Here is a 23,165-nt window from a genome sequence, read left to right on the forward strand (position 1 = left end):
CTGCCCACTAACGACCTTGGAACTGTTTCCTGGCCCTGGCTTGGATTTCCCTATGGTAACTCTTTGGATCTCTGATCTTCTGTCCTGGAGATTTGCTTCCTCATCGACACCAGCTTTGGCTTCTCCTTCCTGGAACTCCTGCTCTTCCTCGTCTGCTTGCTTTTGCCAGTCTGTCGTCTCTGCAGCCCCTTTGGCTTCGGCTCCTGGAACTCTCTGGGCGGCGTCCACCTCGTGCTGTGCATTTTCCCTCTACAGAGATTCCAGCCATCTAGTCCTAGCTGCTCAGTCTCAAACTTTCTTGCAGTTAAATGCTTTTATAAATCACTTCAGTCTGTCTGTCTTAATTTTTGGTCCAACTTTCTGATCCCTGACATCAGGATATTACAGGTTCCCTTTTAAAAAGTATTATTGTTATCTAGAGGTGCCATGCTGCTAGTTGTTGAGACAAAATCAGAAGATACTGGGCTCATGAGAAGATAATATCATTAATATCAATGTTATTTTAACTTAAAAATCATCAAATGCAGCTTAGAATTATAAAAGAAAAATGTCAAATGGATCATTACTTTAGTTCAGCTGAATATTAGAGTTCTTCATTGCTTGTACAACCAAGTACTGCTCACAAGCATGATCAGAAATCATTTTTACTCTGCCAATACAATGAAATGACACATGTATGACTTCGTGTCTTATTCTAAAAGAACAAGAGTAAGAGGCGTTTGTGATACAAAGCTTTTGCTTAAATTTGATTGCAGTTTATTGCTCTATGATTGTTCTGCTCTTTATTCATAGTTAATCACTTCCTGAAAGTCCTCAACATCTTATCCACCATTTTGATCACTCAATAAGACTTTAGTTCCAAAGGTCAGTGGTTCAAAACCCTTTCAAAGTGCCTAACAGAAGAGGCATTTGAGTTAAGAAATACAGCTGTAATCAAGTGTATGCCTTTCAAAGAATATCAGTATGTGTGATTATTGAAGACATCAAAGGGCAGATTATAACTGACCACTATATCCATGGTAGGTACATTAATCTGTCAATCCCACAGTGCATTTAGGTTGCTAGGATCTTAAAAATTCAGTGCAGGGTGCAAACTCTCATACTCTGCACTGTTGACCTACTGAAAAATGTCTTTCTGTTTGACTTTGAGCCAAGCCAGGACTGACAAAATCACCAGTTTCTTGTAGCAACTGTAAAGAACCTTCTCTGGTTGTTGGACTGGTTGTTACTTCATGTATGCTTCGACGCATTTACAATCCCCATGTGAAAAACCACTTAATGCTCCAGAGCTTTAACTTGATATATGGCTGGACTATTTCCATCACAGGTCGGTCAAGGAGGAGAGGATGTTGCATGGTAGACTGCATACTACAGAAAGAAAGAATGGAAAATCTTACTTCTCAGCATGAGTGTTCTTCTCATTATTGCTCTCATGACTGCATCAAATTCATATTTTAAGCTTTCTTTGGCAAACAGAAAACAACTTTGCTCCCTTCTGCCCTGACAGGAGAGAGCCAAAGCACCAGTTTGGCAGATGTCACTCGTAACTTCAGCTGCAACCACAATGTGTTCTTCATCTAAGAGGACGACGTTTATAGGTTTCCAAAATCACTCTGCACTTTCCAGTCCTCCAGCAACCAAAGTAACCATCTAATAGAAATGTGGGGAGCAACTGACATTTCAGTTTTTCCTTGGTTGTAACCTTCCAACCACCTTCCCCCCCTCTGTCATTAACTGTTTAGACTGATGATTTTAATTCCAGAAAAAATGTCACCTCTGTCCTCTTCTAAAGTTCAAACCATAGAAGGCAGAACAGAAAATAAATCTCTTTTAATTTACATGTTTTATGTATTTATTACAGGATTAAAAAAAATGTTGTGCTTGTCAATAAAAAACTCAGTCTAAAAAAAACTATTCCTTCAGACTCAATCAATGCATTTTTTTTATCATGCAAGTTTGGGTAAAATAAGGGATCAGGTCCTGGAAGGAAACCCAACACATCTGTCTGCCCCAGAATAATCTCATGTTTATTCAAAGGGTTTCCAAACTTTTCCAGACCAATAGTGAGATTAAGGCCCCTCGTCAATTTATGGATCTTCCCTGGGATTTGCTCTCAAAGGAAAATATCTTGTAAAAAGTACCCAGAATGCCTAAACCATCTCTACTGGTCCTTTTTCTAGCAGATTAAGTACTAACTCCAGCTCCAATGTTAGAGGTTGAGCTTAGCCATATGAAGGAACCTTATTTCTGACGCTTTAGCGTCAACAATCTTGTTCTGTTGTTCTCTTGTGAACTCTAGGTTTGATCGTCCTCCAGTTCAAATCCAAAAACAATCTTTGACCATTGGTTCAAGTATACTTAAATAACTTTTTCTTTGAATATGTTGCTCATTTTGTACTGCCCAAGCCTCGCACGGATATATAACGAAATATTAACAGATCATGGTGATGGTTCTTGTCACTCCATGTCACTATCATTGTCCACTTGGTTAATAAAGTTCAAGAGGAGAACAACAGAATCGAAGGCCCCATCTCGAGACTCCAAAAAGCCTCTAACCTGCAAGTCAGAACCTTACCTCTTACACCTTACAAAGGGCAACATCAGATCCTAAATTAGGTTCCAGAAAGATTTCAAACATGATACTTTCTGGTAGAGTAGAGGTTTCATACCTGATTATGCTGAGTGTGAGCTGCTGAGTGCACGTTTTGATCTTGTTCTGAGCCTCCATGTGCGTCATGTGCTCAGTGCTGTCCCCATTGATAGCCAGAATGGTGTCACCCGGGTACAAGTCACCTTGGGCTGCCTTGCTGCCAGGTGTTACCTAAAATGGACATTGCACAAACAAACAAAATCAGATTAATTAGCCGGCACAAGCAGACCATCACTCGGAGCAATAGCAACAAGCAAAGAAACCAATTTCAACATTTCATTCAAATGCAGAAAATGACAGACAGTAGGATAAAGTTTAGCCGCAAATTTAAAAAACATTTGGAGCCACTAATGTCTAAACATTTTTACAAAATTAAGAGATTAAAACCTTGATGTAAACTCAACTAAAATTAGTTGATTCTTGTACTTAAACGTGTTATTTAAGGTCATTTTGAAAATATATTTATAATTTAGTTATTAATTTATTATTATAACTCAAATTGCTTTATAGTTTATATTAAGAAAGATCTTTGCTTGAAACAAGAGATTTTTTTTTCTGAAGCAGTACTGTAGTCACATATTTGACACTTAGTCCAATACAACAAAGGGGCATTATAAGTTGTTATTAGTTGTCCAAATGTCAACACTCTGCACAAAGAGTGACCAACTGAGTTCCGTAAAAAGAAATTACTTTGAGATTAGGAGAGTCAGCACAGATAAAATGTAACCCAAACAGCTCTATTTCTTTAGATGTTGTTTTGCCTTTGCAAGTGCAGACAATCTGATATTTCTATAAACAAACAAAGCTCAGATAATGTTTTATCCATTTTTATTCAATTAACTAACCTGTTATTTTTAAATCAATACCAAAGCCACAACCATGGGTTATGCTGTGATCAACCACACAATTGGTTAACAACAATTAATCAAAATTGGTAAGAATCATCAGCGAAAGAATTTTATAAAGTAGTCTTCTTAAAAAAAAATCCTGCTCACTCAGTCTCTGTGATCTATCTTATGGTATACTGCATTTCCATATTGCTCTAATTTAGCAGATCGTCTTTAAGCAGTTCATCGAAGCAAATCTGAGGATATTAGAGGCATCCAAGGAGGAGGAGGAGTGAGAATAATAAAATGGAGGGTCAATGGACCAGTTGTGATGCACCGATCCGATACCTGTATCAGATATCAGTGATTTCATATTAGATATCCTATCCAGTGAACTTTACATGAATCTGTTATTTCTTTCACTTTGCTCCTTATTTATTAATACATTTTATATCTGTGTTCATTTGTTAACTTTTTTAACAATTTTTATGTCAAGGCTAAAACCTTCACCCACATGGCGTGATATATGCTTCGTTCCTTCAACAACTGAAGTGAATCAGTATCAAATATTGGGTGATCTGTTTAGCCCAGGTATAAGTATTGGATTGGATTGGAATAAACTGGATCAGTGCATCTCTATGGACATTTGGGTGTGTTTTATATCTTTGGATACACACCAAGTGACATATAAGATAAATTTGCATGATTAAAAATATGCACAGATGTCGCCTATAAACCCAAGTCATTCAGTGGCTAACCCAAATGATAAATTAGCACTAAAGGTCAAATTAGAATGCCACGTTAGCTGTGGGAGAAAAGTTGGGGTTAGAATTAGCCTGGTCCGCTACCTTTCTTCCACAGAACTACAACGGCTATGATTTAAACTTAAGGGCCTCAGTAGATAAAGAAAAGTCAAATCTATTCAAAGGGAGTGAATCCTGCAAGTGAATGAATCAATGTAAATTTCTTGGTTTCCTTAGTATACCCTTCATGACCAATTTGTCTCCATAATTGAATTGAATCGACTCTCTAAAATTACTTTATATCTTTGTGCTGTGAATTGGCATATTTATAAATACAAGTTATAATAAAACCTAAATCCTAAAATGCATATGAACATTTTGATCTGAATTAATTCTATAAAGCAACTCAGCAAATCCAGTCCCCATAAAGGAGCCATATGATACATCTGGGATTTGATGAGTGCTCAGTGCTAGTCTAGTACTCGTTCTTTTGAGCTTTCTCAGGGAAGGAGTAGGAAATTAGATCTGCGTTTCAGCAACATATCTACATGTTAGAGACCTTCAGGAGAACTTAGGAGAAACACCTGCCTTCATATACCAATCACAACAGAGAGACGTGTCTCAGTGACAGAAAGCAGGTTACAAGGAACTGAAATGCTGTTTACCTCAAAAAGCCAATTTACTGTAGGTAGAAGGTCAACTCAAGGATAAAATCAAAACAACTTGAAGGTGAGGCTTAAATACCTCAGCACTTCTAGCACAATAAATCAATTGTTATCAGTTTTTTTTTTTTTTTTTAACAGCTATCTGCAGGGTCAAAGACCCAAAAACAAAGTAAACCAATGACAAGGACAAGTATTGTTCTGGAGCCTCGAGAAGTGATGATTAAAAGAAAAATGTTTCATAGAATTCTAAGTAAAACTTAAAACTTTACACGCCTGCAACGTATTTAACTTTTTTTTACCCAGATATGTCAATATCTTTATTCAGTTTCTGTCACTAATAGGGCTTACCTACTTTTGAATTCAGCTTTTACTCTTAGTTCTTTTTATTAACAGTAAACTGCAACAATTTAACTTTCCTTTTAAGATTATACCAGTATTTCCAAATCTAAGTCATTCCAGGGAAAGAAGGGGCTGAAACATGTCATCGGAAATCGATTATTGAAATAATCGTCAGCTAATTTAGGAAAAGATTAATCATTAACTGGAGTATAAAGACTCTAAAGCATGCCTTTGAGCAGCAATTATACCAAAAATGTAAAAAATATATGCAAACATTTTGCATTTAACATAGAACAACGTTTTCGTCCGTCAATATGCTCTACCCAGAACTCCTCGTGGAAAAGTTTCAATTTTTCATCTGCTTTAATTTCATAAAAAGTATTTTTAATTAATTAATCTTAATCTTATTAATTGAAAAAATTATCGACAGATTAATTGATTTGCAAAATAATCGTTAGTCGCCTCCATAAAGAAGACAATGAAATATTTGTCAGATTTATTCCACCAAATCACCTTAGAAAGAGTAATTGTTCACCTCAACCTAGAAATTCAATCATAAAATCAATATGTTTTCTTTTTCAAAATGTAAGACAGGCAAACACTGCAAAAACAATCCAGAAATAAGTAAAAAATGGCTTAAATTAAGTATATTTAGCCTTAATTTGAGCAGGTAAATAAGATGATTTGCCAATGGAATGAGTATTTTCACTCTTAAAATAAGATAGTTAGATAATATTTACTTGAAATAAGACGATAAAATAGTTTTTTCTTATTTTAAAAGGAAATTGTCTTGTTCCATTGGCAAAGTGTCTTACTTATCTCCTCAAATCAAGGAAAAACACACTTATTTTAAGAAAAAATAACTTATTGAGATTTATATTTTTTGCAGTGAACAAATTAATATTTTAAACAAAACAAGCTGTAATGAGCTAATCTTGAGTTTTTCTCTGGTATACGCAGGTTTTCTAAAGAAACTCTTTATCATCCCATTGACCTTGATAGCAGGGTCCCCACTGCTTAACTCCACACTAACATTAATGTTTTTACTCGGACGGCCACTCTAATATGTTGCTTCTGAATCAGTAACAGCCATCCATCCACCTATAGTAATCATTCCAGAGTAAATACAATGTAAAATGGCAGAGTAAAAAGAACAATTCGATGGGAAAGTTTTTTTTAAACAAAAGAGATCAAAGTTCATGCTCAATGAAGCTCTAATAGTTGGATTTGGGGTTTAGATGTGGAATTTCTAATTTACAGCCGACGGCCGCCCCAATGTCACCAACTCAGTTCCGATAAACACAGAGGGCAGTGTGGGAAGGTTGCATAATTCTGTATTTGCAAGACGGATTCTGGGAAAGCTGCACTTGCAGAAATTTGGCGTAAACAACGGCACAACTTTAAACTTGTTAATTAAAGATTGAGTCTTAGCAAGAGGCGTATGCCAAAATGTCTCTTGGGTTAGGAAATGTCACAGGATTGTCCTGTTAGTCTGTGCATTGGTTGAGGACACACTAAATGGATGGAAGGTTTACTTTGCACAATCATCGTGGGCTCCCCATAAAAAAGAATTCCCTTTAAACATTTGTGTGAGCGCTGGATTTATGCCAGGATTGTGTCACGCTGGAACAAAGCCCATTCACCCACAAAACACTCTCTTACACACGAACACCCACCCAAACCCTTACACACACACACCCACCCCCGCCTACAGTGAGTTATATCTTAGGCTCAGACCATGAACAGCACAGCATGAATCACAGACACACACTGGTATGAGAAATACCACACGGCAAAGGCAAAGATAGTTTCTAAAGGAAAAATATGTCTGACCACAGAGAACCCTAAAGATGACGTACACATACAGTACATACAAAATTATCGTTTTAAATAAATAGGTCTTTTATGCTCTAATGTCATTACTTCTGTCAACTCAAGTAATTTTCCACCTCCAAATGAGCTCTACTTTGCAGACCTATGAAATTTCTTCTCCAGTGTGAACCATCATTCACAAATAAGGCAAAACGGCTGAACAAAACAACAAACACTCTGACTTGTGATGTTCTGACAACTGATAAACCAGGCATAGATATTAAGGAGAGGTTTTACATCCTGTGACACTGCTGCAAAACTGACAGAGCTTGTCAAAAAAGGGACTTCCTATCTAAATTCAAACATGGTGGTGGGGAAATATCTTGGTCTATTTTGCTGCCTCAGGAGTAGGAAAACTTCCTATAATTGTTGGAGCCATAAATTCAGCTTTATACCAGATCATCCTAAAGAAAAATATCCAGTCATCAGTCTGTGACCTCAGCTTTAAACACTTGTGTCTTGCCTGAGGACAGTTATCCAAGGCATACCAGCAAGTCTACCCTTTGAAAGGCTTAAAAATGAATAAAAGCTTTAGAGTGGCCTAGTCAATGGTTGGATTTGAATTCAATTAGGATCCTTTGCTATGACCTTAAACAGGCCCCTCATGCTTAGCAACCCTTCAATGTAGGTGAATTAAAACTATTCTGAGGTGAAGAATGTCAAACACTCCTCCACAGTGATGCAGAAAACACATCTGTGTTTACCCAGTTCACAATGGTTTAGTTTTTCCCTCTATAGTTTTTTTTTTGTCAGATTATATTTATATATATTATTTTTTGATTGATGATACAAAATATTTAATGTAAAAATACTTTATTGAGACACAAAACAAAGTTTAAACAGCACCAGTGAGAAATACTATGACATTTTGAGCATTCTTCATGACTAGAGTTTTAATTACTAAAGAAAATACATGTCACTATAGCATGAGGGGCACATTTCTCGTGGTAGTTGTCGAAAACTAACTTAAGCTGTGATGTGGTACTTATTAGAACATCTAAAGTCATAGCCAGAAGAACCATACCATTAAAGTAAACTTTGTTTTAACAAACACAAAGGAAGCAAACACTTTTCACTTCTATCATTTAAGCTGGTGAATGGTATGTTGAGGGGGTTGATTTACCTTTGAACAAGTGAAAGTTAATACAGGCCTCAAGTACAGAAGGGGAAATAATGAAAGCCCATGAAAATTTCTGCATGTTTACATTACATGGAGCACATAATAAAACTTGATGAATACTTGCAACCTGCTGTGACATCATCCTAGGGGCAAAATCTCATAAATATCACCTTTCACCACCTTTTTTTTTTTTTTTTTTTTCCCCAGTCTCTTATCTATATCAGAATCTAAACCATTGGAAGTGCTTGCCTTGATGGATCAGCAAGTAGGATCCCTTTAATTGCTAAAAAAGGGCAATTACAAGAAACAGCAGCAGTAGTTTACTTAAAGACTCAAACTATTATAAATACAGTCAGTAGTCAAGTTGAGGGAGGGATGCATACCCCAAAGAATAACCAAAATATTCCTCCCTGTAAAAATGCTCCCCCTAAAGTAAATACATAACTAATTATTATATATAATTTCACTGTAATGCACTTTGAGTAAAATAAATAGAAAATTCTGAAGGCACAACACTGCATGCAAACATGCAATGGCACAAGGTGATTGTTTTTTTAAACTGGTCGATGCTAGAGGGAGCAACATCTTGAGGAGTAATTGCACTGCAATGTGAGCATGAAACAAGCGGCTGCACAACGCGATGTCAGAGTTTACCGTATTTCCCAGACTATAGAGCACACCCTACATAAGCCGTGCATTTTATTGAAAAACTGGAAAAATACATTTATAAGCTGCACCGGGATATAAGCCGCCGATATCTACTGAACTGTCTCCCACCAAACCTGCAGAGGGAGCTCTACATATATCCCCTAGAGTAGGGGATATAGCCTCTTTTAAGGTGTAAGAAATGGACCATCCTCCTGAATATTTTTTTTTTACTACTCTACACAGTGGATGTCTAGAGTCTTGTAGGCATAGAGTCTCACAAATAAAAATTTTACAGTAACTTCCTTGTATAAATGTCACTCTAACACATGAAACCCACTTCGATTAATTTCACAGTGGAATGTTTTTAACTAGGTGGTAGCTTTAAGATTCACTACTTAGTGACAAAGAAAGTAAGAGTCTGACGTCTTTGTTTGCTTACAGACTGTCTGATAAAAACCATGGTTATGACCTTGGTGCCACTTTTAAAAGCAAAGACATAACCTTGGGTGTGATTGGTGATTTAAATCACACTTAAACAAAGGGACTGCCCTTGGCAAGCGTAACAAACAATGCTGCTGCTGGTGATTGAACATAATAAGAACCTAATGAGGTTATTAAAGAATGGAAATGTATTAAGCCTGTACTATAGTTGATAAGATTTAGTAATTGCTGAGTACAGAGCAGATCCAGGATTTCAGTCATTTTAATGATATAAGACTTGAGTAGGAATTGAGGTGTTATTTACAGTATAAGTATTTTTAGTAGATGCACTGTGAAATAATGCTGAGCAGCTATGGGCTCTTAGTAATGTCCCTAGAAATGATGTTTCACTAGAAAGAGTTACCTAAACTTTCTAAGTTCATATGAACTAATTTTACATGAAGTAAAATCATATGAAGGCATCTTGATGCATTTCTTTCATGTTCCAAGTATTCTATTTAAATAAATGTAGATTTTTATCAGAAGTAGAGTAAATGCGTTAGCAACTATATAAAAGAAAAAAACAAACCAATAAAAAACTTAAACATCTAAAACTATATTTCAGTATTTTAAATGTCTAACTGGCTTTCGGTGTGAAAGACTAGGCTTGATTTTTGCTCGCTGTCATCAGGGTATAACCTTGGCTTGGACTCATAAACATTGAAGTAATACGAGGAAATAGGGCTGCGGGATTAATCATTATCAATGCATCAAAATTTTCTGTTCATGAAGATTATATTCTTTGCAAATCTGGATTTTTTTATAAAGCTTAGGCTGACTTCAGTTCACCTTTTGTTCCTATGTGTACGTATATGTGATAAACAAGCTTTCTGTGTAAAATAACTAGCTGCAAGCCTTAAGTTTGTTGTATTTTTATTGTTTGTTGTGAAACATTGTTTTACAAGCACTTTTTACAGCTTGAATTTCATTGCACTTTAAACTAAGGTCACCTCCCAGGGGCAGTGATTAAAAACAAAGCTAGTTTTCTTTTAAATATGTATGTGTTGTTATTAAATTTTGGTGAAAATAAAAATTAGCAATCGGATTTGGTAAGAAAAAAATTCAAGGATGAGATTTTTAAGCCATATCGCCTTACTTGGAAGAGCAAACATGTTTAATTATTTAGTTATCTAATTATGCTGGAACGAAAAAAGTAAAAAAAAAAAAAGTTAATATTCCAAAATCCATTCTTACAAAGAATTATGCCAGACTTTTTTTTTCATCATATTACTTTGGGATTTAAAAATGAAATCCATAAACTTTTACAGTTTGCCAACAGGTGATCAAAATGAACCTTGACGGCATTTCAAAGGCATTTATTTCCTTTATTAGTTGTGATGCAACAACAGAAATAATCATCTACTTTATATCTTGATGATGATGATTATCATAATCATTGCTTTTCAAAAAAAAAAAAACCATGAGGTTTTACATCACATGTTGTGTCTTTTGTATGTAGCCGATATGAGAACCTGTATTTAAAGAGATTACAGGGTACAAAGGACATTGAGTTTTGAGATATGCAACCACTAAAGAACTGTTAGGTTATCCTCTCTTATTTTGGAGCAGAAAAGTCGTGTCAAACATTTGTTTTTGTGTACACACCCTAACAATTGGATTTGGCTTAACCTCCTTTTTTAATCTATAAGAACCTCTTAATCTTGCAACGGAGATCTGACCTGAGACCCGTGTATTTTTAGATGCTTAAGGCCAACCATGCCACTCTTCTACTGTTGCATTTTTCTATTGTGTTTTACAAAATGCTATAAATGCCTGTAGTCATTCAAAAAGCAACTGATCAGACTGCATTGATCATGATGGAGCTGAATGGGGATTTAAATGAGTCTCATTAACTGATTGTCATTGTGAGAGCCAGCTGACTTATAGGGTGAAATACTGATTATGCATTCTGCCTCAATCAGCAAGGTAGAAGTAATACATCTAAGCTTCACAGCAAAGAATTTAGAATATATGTATGGATGTAACAGCAGGACTGAGGGAAGCATAATGACATTATGTTAGTGCTTGACAAAATAAGGGATTATTCAAGATTTTTGTAATCATAATTGGCTTTAAGACTAGTTGAATTATATAAGAAACTTCATAATCCTTTTGGTTTGTCAGCATAGTAACACTAAGCCCAGTATCAACCTTTTCAGTGTCTGTGTTGAATTGATAAATCAACTCTTAGGCATATCTTGGTGAAACATCCATTAAACTTCCTAAAATGTTTTATTGTAATCAAAATAAAGCAACAATACATATTTGAAATAAACTACATATAAAATACAGGATTTCATATTTATTTTTACAATATATTAAGATGCTGACAACCTCTTAAGCCTGACAACTACAGTAAAGATCATACTTTGCATGTCAGAGCCTTGAAAGATATCTGGTTTGACAGCATTTATTGAAATTGCTGTTCATTGGTTGATGGCCTTCTGGCAGAGAAAACCTTCTGTCTGGATATCGGCGTGACCTGGATGTTTAAAAATGGGTTATCCTGCATGTGTCACATTAAGCAAATCCACGCTACATGCTGGTTATGTCAGACGCTTCTACAAGTTTATCTTTCACTGTCAGTCAAACTCTCTCATTCATAAAAATGTTTATATTCAGTTCAATTCAGTTTATTTCTATAGCACCAATTCACAACACATGTCATCTTAAGGCACTTTACAAAGTCAGTTCAACGAGATCCTACAGTCTGATTGATTCAAAGTTTTCTGTCTGAGGTAAAACATTTGATTGCATCGACTCATTGACTCAAAGGCAAAACCTTCGCACCAAGCATGCTTGTAGCGACAATGAAGAGGAAAACTCTATTTTAACAGGAAGAAACCTCCAGCAGAACCAAGCTCAATGTGAGCGGCCATCTGCCGAGGCCAACAGGGGGTCAGGGAGACAGAAGCCACACCACATACACACAGCCACCTTTGAGAGCGACATTTCCAGAGTCAGTAATAGTCTTTATTTTAAAATTTACACCATAGAAGGTTAAAAACCAGCTGCTGACATTAGAACTAGTTTTCTGATATTTACAACTATCCCTGCCTCAGCGTGGGGTTATTTTTAGGCATTCACTTTAAACTAGTTGAAATAATCTATATTTCTGTATTGATTAATTCATGTTAAGTTTGTTATTTAATTGCCCAAGACCTTTAATAGTCAAGATCAAGCCATTCTCTTTAAACACTTTGTGTTTAAACTTACTGTTTAAACTGAGTCACAGATATTCTGGTCATCAGAGCTGTGTGATATATTTCAAAATGACTGTAATCACAGTGTCGTTATAGGCAATGTGCATATATAAAAAAAGGACCTCTTATACTGCAATAAGATGCCAATTTTTTGAATGTCCTTCATTCAGGCTGTCTATGCCTCTAATATATTAGGTGACTACAGGGAGGTAAGGATTGGGTGCTGATGAAGGTTCTCAGTCATCCAGGTCATAGTAATTCCGTAAAAATTAAAAAAAAAAAATATCCACTGGACTTGCTTTCCAAGATTTGGAGACGTTTCGCCACCTCTCCAGGAAGCTTTCTCAATAAAAAAAAAATAACTATTTACTTTGCCAACACAGGAGAGGTCACTGAGAAGCAGCTGTTGCAATTCAAATTTGTTGTTATAATGGAAATCGAAGATTTGATTTATTTCCAAGTAGCTAAACTTTGTGCCTCTGCAGAATAAGACGCCATACTATGAGGTAATTCAGCCATTTAATTCAGATGTTACTCCAGTGTACACATTTTAAAACACCTTAGTATTAGACAACTACTACATGTTTTGTACACCTCAATGGAGTTAAACAGATCTGGTATGTACTATTAATTGTATATATTTGGTAAAACCTGACAATGATTCTTTTTTTCTCCAAATATTTTAAGATCTGTCAAATCTCATTGTCAGGAACTCACCTGTCTCATCTCAAGAGCTGGATGTTTGCCTAAAAAAAACCCAAAAATAAAACTACTTTTAAGAAATTCCTTAAGAAATCAGCAGACTTAAGCACTGGGCATGTCCCATGCATCAGGAAACAACCCAAGCATGACCCTGAAACACTTATTAATAACACAGAAAATATATATATTTTTTTTATTTCTCTTTTTATCTTTATTTACTTTTCTTACAGAATATTGTGCGCTCATGCAACAATAAGTCACAAAGTAATGAGTGTAAAACACATTTTGTAAATGCAAAGTGTAGTTTAAATTGTTATTATGTCACAAAGTGAAGAGATGATGAGCAAAGGTTGGCAGCGTGGTTATTGTGTAATGGTATCCAGGGATTTGGCTGTAAACATGCTGTGTATATTTAAGCCTCTGACATTACACATTTAGCTAGATATGCTTCCTTTTCAACAGCTGCTTCCTTGTCTGACTTTCAATCCAAGAATCAGGAATTACCCAAACATTTCCCATTCATTCCGGCAGTAGCTCTTCTGTCAGCTATAGGTATTTGCTGCTATCCATCCTCTGCAACAGCATGTAAAGTGTAACCTACAATTAATTGCAATGCTGCAAACAAGAAAAGGTTTTGCAACTCCTGCTTCATTAGAAAACCACGGTGTGAAAGTTTGCCTTTTTAATGTTGGCACCAATGCAAGTATGCACAAATGAAACTGGTGAGAAACAATTGATTTATTGCACTGAAACCAAAACTTGTCTAAGATGCCCTGAGGCTGCACTAAGCAAGATCTGAATTGAAGACAAACACTAACATAAACCACCTTCTGCAGCTCCAAACATAAACATTTTATGAAAGAAGCATATCATTGAATTTTTTGTTTTTAAAATGTCATGTTCAGCTACATTTCTTATCACCAAGAGCACTAAAGGTTCCTCACATGTAAGTGAGTCTCACTAATGTGAGAAAAATAAAACCACAAACTTGATGGTGTATATTTGCTAAGAACTTGGCAAAGATGTTTTAAATCAAAGCAGTTATATCATGACATTAAAGTTTGGTGCAATTTGCACTAAACACTTGAACTGACCAGGTCTTCTGTTTGTCTTTTCAAAGCTGCAAATCTTCACCTGTAAATGTAAAAATTACACCTCTAGTTTGAAATGCTTGCACCCTGCAGTTAAATGGATGGTTAGGGGCTGGTGATACAGCTAAGGACAACACCTGGAATCCCTCAGCAGAACGCATGAGCTGCATGATGAAAAACAAATGTCTGCACCCTCCTCCTTCTTTTTTTTTTTCTTTAACCCTCCTGTTAGCCCTGCAGCATCAGGCTGTGTTTTGCCTGGCTAGGATGAACTAATGGCTACTGCCAGACCCACTGCCAGCACTGTGACTCTTGACCTAAATTGTGAAGGTCAGGGGAGTTCGCCTCCAACTACTTCTGTTAATATCTTTAGAAATTATGAATTATATGTGTTTTTACAGGGAAACAACCCTAACATATACAATCAGCTTGAAAGGGTCAGTTCATATGAGTGGTTGCTTATGAGGACAGCAGCCCTAACATTAGGTAAGGGTTGGTTACCTGGTATACAACATTTTAAAAAGTAACTTTCACAACTAAGAAATTCCAGTAATTTTTTAGGTATATATTTTATAACTTCACAAATAAACAAACAATGATTAATGAAAACTGATATAATTTTGGTATATTCTGGTCTGGGCTGGCCACTATTTTCCAAGTGTTTTTCATAATTACCCCAATCTAAGCTGCTACTGTGGCCAAAAAAAGGCTTCTTTTTTTGTCTTGATTTGTAGGCTAAAATAAAAGTCTCAAGATCTCAAATCGTACTTTAGAGAATTGTTTTAGTGGTGAACAATTTAAAACAACAAAATAGCCCTTTAATTCAACATGAAATAGGATCCTTTAGACCTGCACTCATGCCTCCCCATTAATTATGCCACCCTGGACAGTGAGCCATATGAAAAAACTGTATGGGTCCTACTGGTTTTTGGATGAAGACAAACGGACGAATAAACGTGCTTCTGTGTTTGCCTGTGCTGGCTAACCTGAATTATCTCCAGTTGTAGCCCTATGTTCTCGAGCCCCACCTATTGCTGCGCACTCCTTAACCACAATAAAGCGTCTAACAAGTAGTTTTCACTGCTCTCCCACAACACAGGGAATCAATGCAAAAAAGCAGACAGATTCTAAGCCTTATTCGGGTTGATTCACACTTTTTTCTTACAGTTGCTTCTTTTTTTTTTTAGTTTGTTTCTTTCAAAATTCACCAACGCCGTTGATCATTGATTAGTTCTAATAAATTATTTAAATTTAGTTTTTTTGCGCAAAAAATATTAAATTATAATCATGCCTCTGTTTTTGCTCAATAAAAATAAATGAAAAGGCATAACTTATGGAGAATCACCTGCCAAATCTGTCTGAATTGAAACTTTACTTATGTTTTATTGCATCATAAATTATCAATCAATTTCACTTTTGCTGTCAAGGAAATCGAAAGTCTTCCCTTTTTCTTTTTTCTTTTTAAACACAGCTCAATGAATGGAGGCGCACAAGCAGGAAAAGTCGCCACCTACCCTGGAGATGGTTAACGGTGTGCTAAAATCCCGTCCTCCCACCAGGCGAAAACCCCATGGAGAGGGTCCCTTTAGTGTCACGGTATTGGACATCTTGGTTATCAAGACTTTGAAATAGTTTTTCAATGAAAGTGCAGATGACAAAATGAAGAAGGGCAAAAGTCCGGCAGAAAAGCGACCGTGAAGTAGTCAGAGTCCTCTCTCTCTAGCTGCTAAGCAACGCAGTGCGGCTCTGAAAACTGCGCTCCTGATTCAAGTTGAAGTATAGATCCGCCTCTGACGTCAGTGGACGGTCTGTCCCGCCCACTTTTCAGCCGCTCAGAAAGCGTGAGAGGGTGGGGGAGATCTCATGGGGAGAACAGACACTGATTACCCCCCATGTCAACCTTGCTTAGAACAATAAATACATTTAACGGTGTTCACACTTTAAAGAAATACCTAACTTTTTTCAATTTTTCTTACATTAATATAACACTACACTTTCCTGTTTTGTTTTCCTTTTTTCCTCTAGGTTGTGCAGGGTTATCCCACAGCTTTTATGAAGTAACTGGTTGACTTCAGGTTGATTTTCAAAACAATATCAAGATATCAAAGTGCCCAGTCTATTTAGACTTAGACAGATTTTATTTGTCATTTTGTTTACACAAGTGTAAAAGAAAAAGCCATTTTGTTTGGAACAGCTCTCTGGACAATTTCATATTTTTTTTAAAGTGTAGCCTTAGAAAAATAGTTATATATATATATATATATATATATATATATATATATATATATATATATATATATATATATATATATATATATATATATATATATATATATATATATATATATATATATATATATATATATATATATATATATATATATATATATATATATATATAAGCAGTAATATAAACATATGACTGTAAATTTACAGTTCTAATATTTAAATTTAATTTATATATAATTATCAAATATAATAAAATACAATAAATTAACCCATTTTACAAAACATTCAGCAGTCTAATGGCAGTGGGGAAGAAACTGTTGTGGAATCTGCTGGACCTGCATCCAATGCTTAGAAGTCTCTTCCCAGAGGGCAGCAGGGAGAACAGTCCATGGGGGTTGTGAAGGGTCAATTATGATGTTATGGACTCAGGACACGCAGCACTGGGATGAGATGTCTTATATGGAGGGAAGAGGAGCCCAGATTATCTTCTCTGCTGTTCTCACCACTCTCCTCACTTTCTTCCAGTCTGAGGCGCTGCAGCCTCCACACCAAACAGTGAGACAGCTGGTCAGAATGCTCTCTATGGTGCTTCTTTAGAAGGTGGTGAGGATGGGTGGGCTCAGGTTTGTTTATTCTATTTCTTCAAACACTCCATGTTTAAAAACCTCGTTCAGTCATCTTTGACAGGTTATGGTGCAAAATTTTGAATTTTAGAGCAGAAGACTAAGGAAAGATGCTGATGCTGGTTAGGGAGAGTCATCATCCAGAGTAAAACTAATCCTTTACCAATGAGCCAAAGGCTACTCAACCCTTTAGTCTTCTGGAAGAACAGCTCACTCCAAAAAGAAAATAAATAAATAGATAACTAAATACTGCAAATCCACTTGGAGACAGATTTCTGAGACATTTTCTAAACTACAAATTATGTTTTGACCAAACTGACGACTTGGCCCTATCTCAAAGAATTTTTCGAAATAGTCGAAAAATGATGCGTTTTAACCAGTCAGTGAGTTATGGATGTTTTAAAATGTAGGATGAGTGGACAATGGGTCTGAAAGAGGAGTCCAATCACAGCTCAAGTAGGACATTACAAGGAAAGGAGACTTATGTCTTCTGAAAGCCAACGCTGTTTTCACCTCAAAAGAGCTTTTCATTGGACTAACTATGCGGTTTGTTGGCTATATCAGCAGGTTAATAAATGATAAGTACTGTATTATGATATTAAAATTAGTATTCATTAATTTATTTATTTAAATTTTATTATCAAGTTTAATCAGACCTCAAATTTTATATTTAGTTAAGAGTGAGATCGTTAATTTTCGGAGGCGTGGATGACTTGACCCTGGAAGAGAAATCTTTTTCTCCTGATTTCTATAAGAAAATCAAAGTCAGGATTTTCTCTGACTGAAAGCCCTGTGGCTGTAAGGCTGTCAGAATGGCAGTCTGCAGCACTGGGGCCTCCAGGCCACCGTCCTGTCTCCATTTCTCTTCACCCTTTACACCTTCACCTTGTGGGCTGTGTGTCTGAGGGGAATGGGCAGGAGTACCGGTCAGTCATCATGGACTTTGTGGACTGTTGTGAGAAAAAACATCTGTGTTTAAACACCAGTTAGACTGGTGATCGACTTCAGGAGACGACCCCCGTGTGAACATTCAGGGGCAGGACATAGAAACTGTGGAGAGTTTCAAATACCTGGGTGTTCACGTCAATAAGAAAGCTGACTGGACACATAACACTATAATAATAATTGGAAATAACTATCAAACATTTTAACTTTTTGTAAAAAATGTATTTTTTCCCCTACATTTTGAAATCAATACTAACAAAGTATTTCAAGATAATAATTTAATATGTCTGTCTTTGCTTTTGTACATAACAAACCACTAATTGTTTAAAATTACTTAATTCAGAATTTTTTCGGGTTATCCATAAGTACTGAACTTTGCTGAATCGAGCCATAAAACTACTGTAAATAGCAGCTGACGCTCTTATAAGTGGTGTAGTACTGTAGCACAGGCACACTCAGTAGGGTTAAACAAGCGCACCCTTTCCGAGGCTGTCGTTCTATTGGCTGGAAAGGTTGCTAGGCGACGATCCAACTGCAATCCGCGAGAGAGCGAAAAAAATCCGCAAGCAGAGCCTATGGGTTTGCGAGCGTAACTGAGACTCGAGCAGAGCGTGGTTTGTGCGCGAAGAGAAGGAGGCAAGCGAGAGGAGAAAATATCTGTGCAAGAAGCATTAAATCTGAGAGAAGAAACAAAGATTTGAGAGAGAAGAGAAAATATTTGAGAGAGAGCGCATGTTTTGAGTGTGAGCATTATAAGTTTTGTGTGCAAGAAGATGAGATTCTTTTCTCAAATTGAAATTATGTGCTCTTGCATTATGGCAGGATAATTCTCCCATAGCCCGCTTCCCTAAGTTTAGACCGCCCACAAGCTCCTAAATGGCCCACCGTCTTTGCTTGTGTGATTGGCTGTCACCGCTGTCACTCCTGAGAAGCTCACTCTACAAAGATCTGATGCTCCAATGAATCAGGTCTGTGATTGGAGGGTCAAACACCATGAAGTTCGATATATGTAAAAAAAATACTTGCGTTCACCCCACTTCTGAAATTAAAATTTCAACCATGGGTGGTTTTAAAATCTCTTTTTCGCTGTGAAGCTGGCAAATTATGAGAAAATAAATCTGTGGGAACATCGAAGCAACAGCTCAAGAACCAGTAGGTAGCTTGGTCATAAATAGGTCTTTCAAATGAACACCGACCCTAGGATTGAAGTCTACTTTGTTAAAACTATAAATGACTTATATCAGTCAAAAGATAATTGAATACATCAGAGTCTCTAAAATGTTGGACAGGGTGACATGAAAAGAAGACAGCAACATGGCAGACCTGCCAGATTTTCCGCCATGCTGCTAGATAATGGGGGGGAAATAATCTGATTTTGGTACCAGCTGAAGTCAAAATTCACAATTCTCCCAAGCTGCCTGGCATTTGTGTTAGATCATTGGTGATTAATAGAGTTCTTTGTAAATCTGCTATGGTGTGTCCACATCAAACATGCTTCCAGTGACCAAATGTATTGGAGCATTCAGGAGTGCTGCAATGCAAAGCTATGTGAGGATAATGATGATTACAGGGATGCAATAGAGGCCTGACCCCAGTGATATGCGCAGCTGCCTCTGCCCAGCTTGGATGCCCTCTATGCACAGCTTATTGTTCTGACCCCCACAGTTGCAGTGTTTCCATCTAACTTAGATGCAGTTTTTAAGGGAAATTTTAAAGGTAAAAAAAAATTCTAATTTTGCAGGGTTTCCTCTTGGTTTAAAAGAAATTAACCAAGCAACACAAAGCTCAATGTTGAATGTATGACTAATTAATAATTAATAGGAAGTATCAGCTAGAGCCTGTTATCTACAATGGACCCAAGATTAGTAATGGAGTAGAGTTTCAATGAATGTGTTGCTATCCAGCAAGTTGTTCTTACATTAATATGTCAGCTAGTAATTGCGATGTTTCTTCCAGCCATGTCTATGAGCTCAATTCAAACGTCCAGGAAAATTCAGTCAGCAGATACAGCTGATCAGTCATCAGAGGTTAAAGTTTGCTAAATCAGAGCTGATTGAAAAAAACTGTTTCCATCTCCCGTTTTGCACTCTTTTTTGCAAAAACCACCTCAAGCAAACGTAAAAACTTCTTTGCAAATATAAAGAAGGTGTGTTGAATTTTGCCTTTTCCATCTAGCTTTTCTGATATGCTGCTTCAAAATGCACATTACAAAAAGCTGATGGAAACGGCCCTTGTGACTTCTGAATTCCAGGTCTGCCATGTTTCGCTAAAACTAGAAAGCAGCAGTTAGAAAGTCAGCCGAATCAATGAGATTTTGCAGCAACTGGATTTTATTTACCTTGTTTTGGACATTTATAATTTCAGTTTGACCATCCACACACAAATAATGGTGAATCTGATGGGGAAAGTCGAGATTTCGTTTAGATCGTTGACTGATAAACATTAATTTAGACTGAAAATGACACATCTTAAACTCCTGGGCATTCGCATGTTGTCTTTTTCTAACAAATGAGTTCTGTCAAGCAATATATTTTGAGCTTATTAAATCAAAGCTTCCAGCTACACCCAGAATCATTAGCAGGAAGCTAATGGGAAGCTATATGAAGAGATTTTGGAGCAGTACAAAATTAATATTTAGATTTTGTATTAATGATGTTATGTGGTACTCATAATATTAGTTAATTTGTTGAAGTTAATTTAGAAAGAGCACATAATGTAATCAAATGGTAGGTATTGGTATTTTTTTCTTTGAATGGAGGACTTTGCCCTGTTTTGTTCTGACAATTATATCTACATTTTGTGTAAATCGCCTTCTGATTGAATCCTGCCCTGTTTCCTTAAATTATTTGTTGAATTGAAGGTATACAGTTCGCTGGAGAAACAAATATATAGAAAGCAAATGCTAAAAACTAAGTTCTCAAGACATAATCTGGATTTTGCAATTAAATTTAAATCCAGTAAATTAGTGTGGCACCAGGGTCTTAGGTTGAACATAAAGATGTGCTGTAATGTGGACACCTCATTTAAAGAGAAGACCTCTCCCATGTTGTTAGTGGATATTCCAGTCTACTCTATATCCTCACAGCCTCTTTGCTTGATTCCTTCATTTCCCCTGCCAATTGCTGAGTGAGTCAGTGAGTCTGAGTCTGTCTTTTTTCTCTAATGCAAAAGGAATGAGCTCATAGAGATTCCACGTTATGTGTCCCTTAGTAGACAAAGCACATGTGGAGTCCTGCCTTGATATGTGAGTAAGTTTGAGCAAACATCGATCCACAAAAGCATCTGTTAAGTTAACAGGGAGTCCTTGAGTGTAAGCTGGGCGTCATCTTTAGGAGTAGTAGTACTTTATTAATGGCAGCTTTTCAGTATAATTTCCACTATGAGCAACAGGTAATAACTAGAAAGTCACTCAGACTGGTTCAGAGTGGTAAAAGACTGTTTATCGGATATTTGATGACATTTATATAGTCAAGGTATAGACTATATATGTCTTTTGAATGTATTGATATCTAGCTTTTTGTTGTACTTCCAGAGGCACATTTATGAGGTTACACATTGATGTTGGAGGACAAGGTTTGGCTCAAACACTATATTTCATCTCAGAGGTGGTCTGCCAGGTTGAGGTACCAGCCTAGTTCTTTCACACCAAAAAAAACATAATCTACACATCCAGCAAGCAATATTCTCCTTTCAATCTCCAAACTCAGATACATTAATTCCGTTTACAGACTTGGTTGGTTCCTCAATTAAGAAAATAGATCTGTTGTTACGACTCAGAACAGAAGGACCCAGTATTCAAGGCAAGACACTCTGTGGGATAACTCAAAAATTGTTTATTTAAAACCTGATCCAAGACCATGTGAAGCTTTGAATCTACATTCTACAGAATGTTGGTGACCATGGTGCACAATGCATATTTGTTTACAATAATATGTAACTTTACATGGTGCTGTTATTCTCTTTCATTCTTTTTTTTAACCTATATCCTAATTAACGGTTGTGTTTGTCATATTTATTAAAGATGAATGTGATGACTGGATTTATTGATGTGGAGGAATCCTATGATTGGTGTAGAAATGAAGCTTAAGCGTAAATTTAATCTGGAAGATTCTGTTCAGCCTCACCTTGATCACCTGCTGGAGTCCTACTTCCAAACCTCAGCCAATTATTCATGGAACCGCACCTTTCCTGGAGCCAAGCGACTTACAAGGTCTCCTTCTTCAAGTATTGTTTTTGCCATTCCTACTGCTCATCAGCCTTCTCTCTATCCACCTCCACTCCTTCTCCTCCCCGAGAAGAGAATCTTGGTACGAGCTACTTCCAATTCATCCCGGGCTTTTCCCATCATCATTGTCCACCGGGGGAAGACTTACCCTCTCTCTCCTAAATCTATTGATTTGATCATCCATCAGTTCCGAACACGTATTCTTCAGCCGGTGTCCAAGCACCAAAGAACTTATATATCATTCATGTCAATAAACTCTTCTAATTACAATTTCTCTCTCTGTGAGTCTCTCCAGGTTGAACTAGCAGATCTGCTTAGAGTGACTGATTAATTCACAAAAGTGCACACAGGCAGCCTGTATGCCCTTTAGCAGAATTTTGTACATTTGAAGGTGATTTCAGGTATTTATGAAAGAATGTTTTTTTTTTTAAGTAATCAATCTTTATCAAAAGAGAAAAGCAGGTTTCATACTGTATGTTCAGTTTACTTTGATCTTATTTAGATGTTTCAATGCTGCTCTCTTGCTTTCAGTCCTACTTTCTTTGATCCTTGTGTATTTTTAATCCGTATTTTCTGTTGTGTTTCTTTTTAATTCTCCCTTAAAGCCACAGGCCATGCTGTCCTAGCAGATTTATTCTGGTAATTACTCTCACCTGGTCATTGCATCAGTAATCACTCCATCCTTTTATATAAACACTCCCTGCACTGTCCTGTTAATCAGATGCTGTTGTGTTTTTGTAACTGGCTTGCTCCTCTGCAAACCAGTCTACTGTTTGCTGCAGGCCCTTTTTTCTTTAGAAAAC

The 23,165-nt window shown here is 36.5% G+C and overlaps 1 protein-coding gene across 1 annotated transcript in view; it reads right to left on the minus strand.

Annotated features, from left to right (window-relative positions):
* pdlim4 (PDZ and LIM domain 4) overlaps nt 1–16,096 on the minus strand; it is a 56,556-nt gene extending 40,460 nt beyond the window's left edge. The window contains exons 1-2 of the mRNA XM_038302229.1: nt 15,855–16,096; nt 2,670–2,821 (exon numbers count right to left, since the gene is read on the minus strand). Coding sequence (XP_038158157.1) covers nt 2,670–2,821; nt 15,855–15,947 — 245 coding nt within the window. The 5' untranslated portion in view covers nt 15,948–16,096. The remainder of the gene's footprint in view (nt 1–2,669; nt 2,822–15,854) is intronic.
* Between the last annotated feature and the right edge of the window lie 7,069 nt (nt 16,097–23,165).

The sequence above is a fragment of the Cyprinodon tularosa genome, unplaced genomic scaffold (genome assembly GCF_016077235.1).
Source record: "Cyprinodon tularosa strain WSP-4 unplaced genomic scaffold, ASM1607723v1 ctg484, whole genome shotgun sequence".
Classification (NCBI taxonomy): Eukaryota; Metazoa; Chordata; class Actinopteri; order Cyprinodontiformes; family Cyprinodontidae; genus Cyprinodon; species Cyprinodon tularosa.